The sequence below is a fragment of the Montipora foliosa genome, chromosome 4, assembly GCF_036669935.1.
Source record: "Montipora foliosa isolate CH-2021 chromosome 4, ASM3666993v2, whole genome shotgun sequence".
In the NCBI taxonomy this organism is placed as follows: domain Eukaryota; kingdom Metazoa; phylum Cnidaria; class Anthozoa; order Scleractinia; family Acroporidae; genus Montipora; species Montipora foliosa.
Window position 1 is genome coordinate 18,582,580 of NC_090872.1, and position 7,500 is coordinate 18,590,079.

Sequence of the window (7,500 nt, forward strand, 5' to 3'; positions counted from 1 at the left end):
GTATTTATTCGATCAAGCGCCCAACCTCGAATAAGCGCCCATCCTGAAGGTAGAAAAAGCTAATAAGCGCCCACCCCCACCACCCCGTCCCCAAGGACAAAATTTCCTGACATCCAGCCAGCAAGCCCTAGCAGCTTCTCGCGCGACTGACCCATTTGCTTGACATTAAGTTGTTGGATGTCGAGGAGGAAGCACCAGAAAGTTCACTTATTGAGCTGAGCGACGATGACATTGAAGTTGATCGGAGAATTATGATAGCTAAAGAGACTTCTGCGGAGACCGAACAATCAGTTGTTAGTTCTGGGCATACGTAAACCGAACAATGAACAGTTACAATTTATGTGCTTTAAAATTTTGTCGTGTTTTGTTACAAAATAAACTCCTTACTCACTGAAAATGAGTTTGGTGAAAATTTAATAAGCGCCCAGCCTCGAATAAGCGCCCACCCTGAAAGTCCAAAAATTAAATAGGCGCTTAATAGAATAAATACGGTATAGCTTGTAGAGGTTTCCTTTAATATAGCGCGTGTACGATTTTTTTCCTGGGGATACCCCCGAAGGTAACCTTATTTCAATAGAGAGATTACACTGTAGAGCAGCACGTATAATCTATAATTTACCGAAGGATAAATTATGGTTTCGGAGGACGTGCTCAGATCTGTCCAGTGGCCTACCTTTACAGTTAATTATAAACTTTTTATAGGGCTCATAGCAAATTTTTACCTGATACTCTGTCCGAGAATATACGTCAAAACGGCGTTAATACTTAATTTCAATTGAGAGCGGTACAGGGAAACGTAACGTCACAATCAAGGGGGTATCGCTAATTCGGAAATATTCATTTAGGGGGTTCAACATTATTGAATTCATTCAATACAAAAGCTTCGATTATATAATCCAGATGAAGGACATACAATACAATACATTCTAATTGACCATAGGGGCTTTTCAGGGCCAATGAAACACAGTCAACAAGACGACAGAACTGAACAACAACAACAACAACAACTGTTAAAGAATACCAACTGGCCGGAGGAAAACCAGTTGGCTATTTACAAAAGCGGCCGAGGTGCTGAACCAGGGACTACAAGGAACAAAGTCAACCAGCTGCTACAAAGGGTGTTGAGCCCAGCAAGTTCGTATCTAAAGGCGAGCGTCCCAACAACTGGGTCGCACTGCCTCCTACATGTAAATGAAGTATTGACATTAAACTGTGCAACATCATGCAGTGGTTATTCATTACGCTAACAAAACTAAGACTAACAACTTCATCCCATGCTGTATCTTACATTTTCAAAAAACGGTGGCCACGTTGCACTAAAAATTGGCCTTGCGTTTCCTTTAGTTTCTGTTTCGACTGGTACCCCGAACAGTGTGTGCGTTTGTAAGTGCTTCGCTTCTGTCATAGCTGTAAAAGATACCGTGAGGAAAAAACGAAAACGCCCTTGAATGAAAGAAGATTGAATCTTCGTCACGTGCCCGCTGCACGTGTCGGCGATTTGACACGAGAGACGATGGTAATTTTAGAGTCGGCAAACAACTAATGTCAGCAGACAAAACTACTACAGTACAGTAGTCAGGCAGACACTCAGGCACACTTCTACGCTGCTGTTATCACCGCAATGATGTGCGTCCTAGCAACTAGACAAACGGCTCACAAATTGTTTCAATAATACTCTATCCATTTTAATATTAAAATATGCTATCACATTCTGCAGTTTCTTTACGGCCAACAATATTCACGTTTTAACGTTCCACCTTTCGTGTTTTAGAGCGTTGCTTCTCTGGAACATCGAGATTGGTCTGTATTGACTTCTGTTTTAGGGGCATATTTTTTGTCGAAAGGATAAGGTTATATTGAACAAGGCCTTTAAATATTTCATTTATCAAGCTTCAGGCTATGATCTACATGGATCACAATTTGGACGCATGAGTAGTTGGCGAACTGACCAATTACAGACATACATGTACGACACGTAGGCGAATCGACCCTAGGCTCGACTGCCAGCCGCTGTTTCGGAAAATGAGCCAGGATACCAGAACTACAAGAGTGGGCGTCGGCAATCGAGCCTAATCGATCCTAGACGTAGGCGAAACGACTGGTTTCCTACAGCAATTTCCTCCTAAATATCATAGCCATCACTTACAGAGGATAAACAACTTCTTGAGTACAATGTACCGTGGTCACATGATCAGGTTTTGGGTTGAAGAAGACAGTGTACCAATCAGCAAGCTGTAAGGATTTACAGGTTGTCAAGCTTAAACTGCCTGAAAAAAAAAAACAAAAACAAAAACAATATGACCATGGGGCAATAGAATGCTCAACTCACTTCTAAAAAGTTCTGGAGGAAAAAATGATTGTTGAAAACCACCGTTTCAGTATAGTACTGCTTCGTTTGGCCTTAAGCCTAAGGTGTCTCAAACCAGTTTCAACACTTTCAAGAGACCTTGTTCTTAGAAGGGTTGACACTACAACACTTTATCATGTAACAGCAATGTTGTGGTATCATGTGAAACATCAATTATTGTTGAACAAGATGCAGTCATTTTTGTGACGTAACACGTTACCATGGCAACAGTAAAGCCTTGCAAAAACACCCTATCTTTTGCCTTTAGTTGCTCATATCTGAAAAACGAACTCGATGACCCCAATTTTTTATTGCTCAAAAATAATCAGCAGACCAAGTTGAAACTATCTGCTAAGGTTAAAAAAAATTCCGTGAATCGGATTCAACACTACCTTAAATTTTCAATTATTTAAGGTGGCTCTGAATCCACTCAGCACAATTTTTTTTAACTTTGCATTAAGCTTCATTCTGGCCTGCTGATTATATTTCACAAATAAAAAATCTTGAAACTGGTTTGAGCTACCTTAAATGTTCCAAAATTGTTTTCTGGTCATTGAAATGGGAGGAAAATACTTATTTAAACATTTTGCACTTTTGTTTTGAACTAATCTATTGTATTGATTGTTTCTATTCTGGCTTATGATCAAAACTTGAATACGGTTTGCCAAAAGAACATGTACATTGCTTATTTCAAAATTAAATGGAATTTTTCACCACAGCAACTTGAGAACCAATGCTCTGAAGAGTTAAGATAAGATTTTGCAGGCGTAAGATTAAGAATGCCTCTTCAGCAAAAACAGTTAAGGTAGTTAATTAACCCACATGACACTCAGGATCATTTAGCAAATTACATGTACTTGTTATAATACACACATGCAATGATTAATAATTATTATTACTATAAATTACTTTTTTGTGTAACCTAAACCAATGATTAAAAAATCCCAACTCTGATAGCCTAACTACACAATATAATTTATTAACCAAAAATGTACAGTATATCAGAAAAACAGAAAAGATATGTATTTTGTGTACTTTGGTCGCTTAGTATTTAGTTAACACAGTTTTGAAATCCAAAGAAAAATAACAATTGATTTTTTTGGTCACAGTGGCACCTTTCAAGGTGTCATTCTTTGGAAGGGAAAGGGTTATTAAAGGGGGCATTATGTTTTCAAGTGGACATTGCTGTTGTTTTCTCTTTCACTCCTGAACTGGGCCTGTCGTTCTTTAGAAGGGAAATGGTTATGTATCAAGCTTACATGAATCTCACGAAGCTCAAGTTAAACCAAGTCATGTGAAATTAAAGCAAGTAAAATCAAATGTTAGTTTTTAGTAGGAAGGGAAAACCAGAGCACAAGAAGAGCCTTGGAGAACTAACCACAACGCAAACCACACAGTCTTGAGTGAGGAAACAGGCCACAATTACCACTTCAAACCCTACAAATTTTGATGCAGCTAAAAAATAATATTATTATTTATTGTTATTACTCTACCTTGAGGTTTGTTCGCAAGGAGAGACAATATGGCAGCCAAGGCACTTTCTACAAATGCACTCAAGAATAGAAGGTATTCTCTGAAAAAAAGACGGAAAAACAAACAAAAATGCCATCATTTCGAAACATGTCGGCCTCAAAATATGCTTCTAAAAAAGAGGACCAGGGATGATTATGCAGAGTGATCAAGGTAGGAACAATTTACACTTTTCAACAAGGATACAGCCCTACTTGTAACCATGTTAGAAACAGGGCTGTTTTAAAGTGCCCCTAACCCTTCAACTTTTTTTTTTTGGTAGATTTCGACATCTTTCAAGAACTTATTTTCAAAAAAAATTTCAAAAATATTGAATCCGGGCTTTTTTTACGAGCGCTGAAAGTGGAGGTGGTCTTGACTATTTTTTCACCTATCGTTCGCATTAGTCCCCCACTCGGCCAAAGTATCGAGCGTGACGTAAGAAAAGGACATCATGCAAGCTTGAGTTGTTGGGATGTGTGAAGATTAGCGGAGAAAACAGAGAAAATGGTTGAAAAGTGTGTGGTTTATGGATGCAGCAACTCTAACAATAAACAGAAAGGAATCGGCATACATAAGATTCCTTCTGATAGCGATCCGAGGGCTGAAGTCCGCTGGTTTCGTCTGCTAGCCGCTTCTTAAGAACTTCTTCTTGCTTGTTTTTTTCTTCTTGTTGTTGTCTATAATTTTTTAGCCATTCTTCATCGGTGAGAGGCTCATCCATATAGGCTTGCAATTCGCTGTCTGATTCTTTGTCGGCAGTCGAACTTTCTGATAGAAGTTCTTGGTTTTCTCGTTGCCCCGTCTCTATTTCTTGAAAATCCATGCATTCCGAATCGTCCGAAAGATACTCTTCCGTACTTTAGTCGGAAAACTCTTTGGAAGACGACATATTTTCAGACCAATTGTAAGTTTTCACTAATAATCTTCGAACTCGCACTCTTATGTTATGGAATGTTGTCCTTTTCTTATGTCACAGCTAAAAAAAAGTTTTAGATATCAGACGCTTCTCATTGGCTTGTTCCTAACGAGCCCATGAGAGAATAATTTGTTCAGCGGGGCACGCAAAAAATTACAAATTTCACTAACTTCCAGTGCTCGTAAAAAATAAGGATTCAATATTTGTGAAAAAAGTTTCCGAAAATGAGTTCTTGAAAGATGTCAAAATCTACCCCCAAAAAATGAGTTGAAGGGTTAGGGGCACTTTAAACCTACGAGAAATACATTGTAAAGCAACCAGTCTTCTTCATTCAAGCAATATGGATTACCGGTAAATTCATGTAACATTCAACTTCAATGGCTTTTCATGTGCTCACTTGGCACAATGTACAAATTAGTGTTAATTAGCATTATTACCCATGCCCAATGATTGGATAATTTGTTACTAAACAAAAGTGAGGACTGCAAGTCCAGTCAAACGAACATCAATCAGCTGGTCTACAATGTAACAACATGCCCAGCTTCTCCTGATTTGTAGAGAAAGGTCTTTATTATGAAGAAATGGCTAATGCTAATTAACAGCAAAAAATGATTTCACCTCTACCTTTTTCTTTCTCTCCTCATGAAAAAGTCTATGAAGAACCAATGAATTACAAGTGATGAGGACACCATAAATCCCAGGTAAAGCCAGTCATATAACTCTGGAGATGACGAGCACTCCACACAAAGGCTACCATTGGTGCGATAGCCTCTTGGACAAGCCTACAGTGTAAATAAGTAAAACAACTTTTTGTTAAAGGGATACTCTACCCCTCAAAACAACTTTTGCTCAAAAGGTAGTGTTAACATCATAAATACGGAAAAACAATAAAATATATGAAAACAAAAAGTTGAAAAGTCTGAAATTCGCTGAGAAACAGCAAAAATATCCCTTATCGGAGGACCGGAAGTGAAAACGACATTTCTGAAAACATGTGATTGATGACGTAGAAAGAAGAACCCTTTCTCGAGTGTCTTGTTTACTTTACTTAAAAGAATGTGCAATGGAGTCTGAGGATTCGCGAAATTGTTCTTCTTCCGATAATAGTAGTGACAAAAGTGCCGAGGGACCTTCATTTATTGATTGTGAAGCAGCACAGCCATACTTATTTGAGCCGTACGACAGTGATGCAAGCTCGGGTACGGACTCTTCAAATGATTCTGGAAAACTACAATAGGAGCGACTACAAAATACAGACTGGTGAGCGATCAATTTCAATTTGCAATGTGTAGCAAATGCTGTTGTATTCCAAACTTAGGACGGTGTTATTGTTGATTGTGTCGATAAACCAAAACCAGAAATAACGCTTTCTTGTGACAGAGAAATGGTATTTGTCTCATTTTTAAATACATGTTTCGATGACACGATGGGAGCAGCGCGAACCGATTGAGACCGATTAACAGAATTCCTCAAGTCAAAGTTTATTTTGCCCTATATGAGAAACCCTGCTTTGACTAATTGTATCTATACCTTAGGTGTACTTGTGGGAATTGCCAACGTCTTCAACGTGTAGAAGAGTGCATCTGTTGCTCCGAAATTGACTGTATTGTTGCCAAAAACAACGAAGCAGTCGATTGTTGGAACGGCATCGGCTTTAATTGAATTCTTTATCTTCAAACCTAAAGACTTAGCGATAACAGTTTGTGCCTCAAAGCAATCTTCAGTGAAATGAGCACTGCAAAGTCTACTTGAATTCGTATGATAATAAAAGTCAGACCGTGTGTTTTTGACAGCATTCGTCCACAGTCTTGCAAAATGGGGGTCTTCTGGCCATGGATGGAGACTCACTCCGTTTTTACGGGTGTTAGAACATCCACCAGCTATACAGCGATGCGGCATAATAGATGTCTTCACAAAAAAGCGCAGAGAAAATTTCGAATCGGGGAATTGCGAAAACGCAATGACCCCTATTTATGAAGCAATCTTAAGAGAATTTACCGGAAGAGGTTTGCGAGGTTCTCCTTTCTACGTCATTTCCGCTTTTCGGCCATAGTGCTTCGTTTCAAATCTTGGGCGAGATACTTTGTTAATTTATGGGGAAGAAAGAAAGAATCAAACTCTTTCGATGGTTAATATGTTTCAAGTAGGCATTAAGCAACAGGTTTGTGAATTTTTGTACTAGGGAATAGAGTATCCCTTTAAGACTTAAAACAGGACATGGTTTTAGAATGGATGTCGAGTCACCTGGCGTTACAGTAACATCTCTTTTTTTACATGTACCACAATTGCTTGTAATCTCTCAACTGGATTGGCTAATTTCCCATTGTCGATAAGAGTCTAGACAATGCTGCTCACGTCTTGCTCACGTCAGTTTGTCACGCAATGAAATAGCTAATCAGGAACACCAATTTGGGAAATATACCAATCATATTGCAAGCAAGTTATAGACAACGCTTGCTCTTTATACGTGTCATGATTTTGGTCACGCTCTGAAATAAAAGCTTTCTTTGGCGTTGAATATTGTGGTAAAAAACAAATCGAAAGCGGTTCAGCATTGTCTGTACTCTCATAGACAATGATATTCATCATCACAGTGGAATAGATGTAGAGGTTGTTAATCAATTATGTTTCAAATCGCAAAGGAAGGGCTTGATGCATCCTAACCATTTTTGTGTAAAACAACAGTGGTCCTCAACTTCTTTAAAAAACTGTTGAAAGTTGACAC

At 38.6% G+C, this 7,500-nt stretch overlaps 1 protein-coding gene across 1 annotated transcript in view; it reads right to left on the reverse strand.

The window, feature by feature from the left end:
- The window catches only part of LOC138000146 (JNK1/MAPK8-associated membrane protein-like), a 14,084-nt gene that overhangs the window by 3,856 nt on the left and 2,728 nt on the right, over nucleotides 1-7,500 (reverse strand). The window contains exons 3-5 of the mRNA XM_068846343.1: nucleotides 5,400-5,557; nucleotides 3,841-3,920; nucleotides 2,147-2,267 (exon numbers count right to left, since the gene is read on the reverse strand). Of these exons, the coding sequence (XP_068702444.1) occupies nucleotides 2,147-2,267; nucleotides 3,841-3,920; nucleotides 5,400-5,557 (359 nt within the window). The remainder of the gene's footprint in view (nucleotides 1-2,146; nucleotides 2,268-3,840; nucleotides 3,921-5,399; nucleotides 5,558-7,500) is intronic.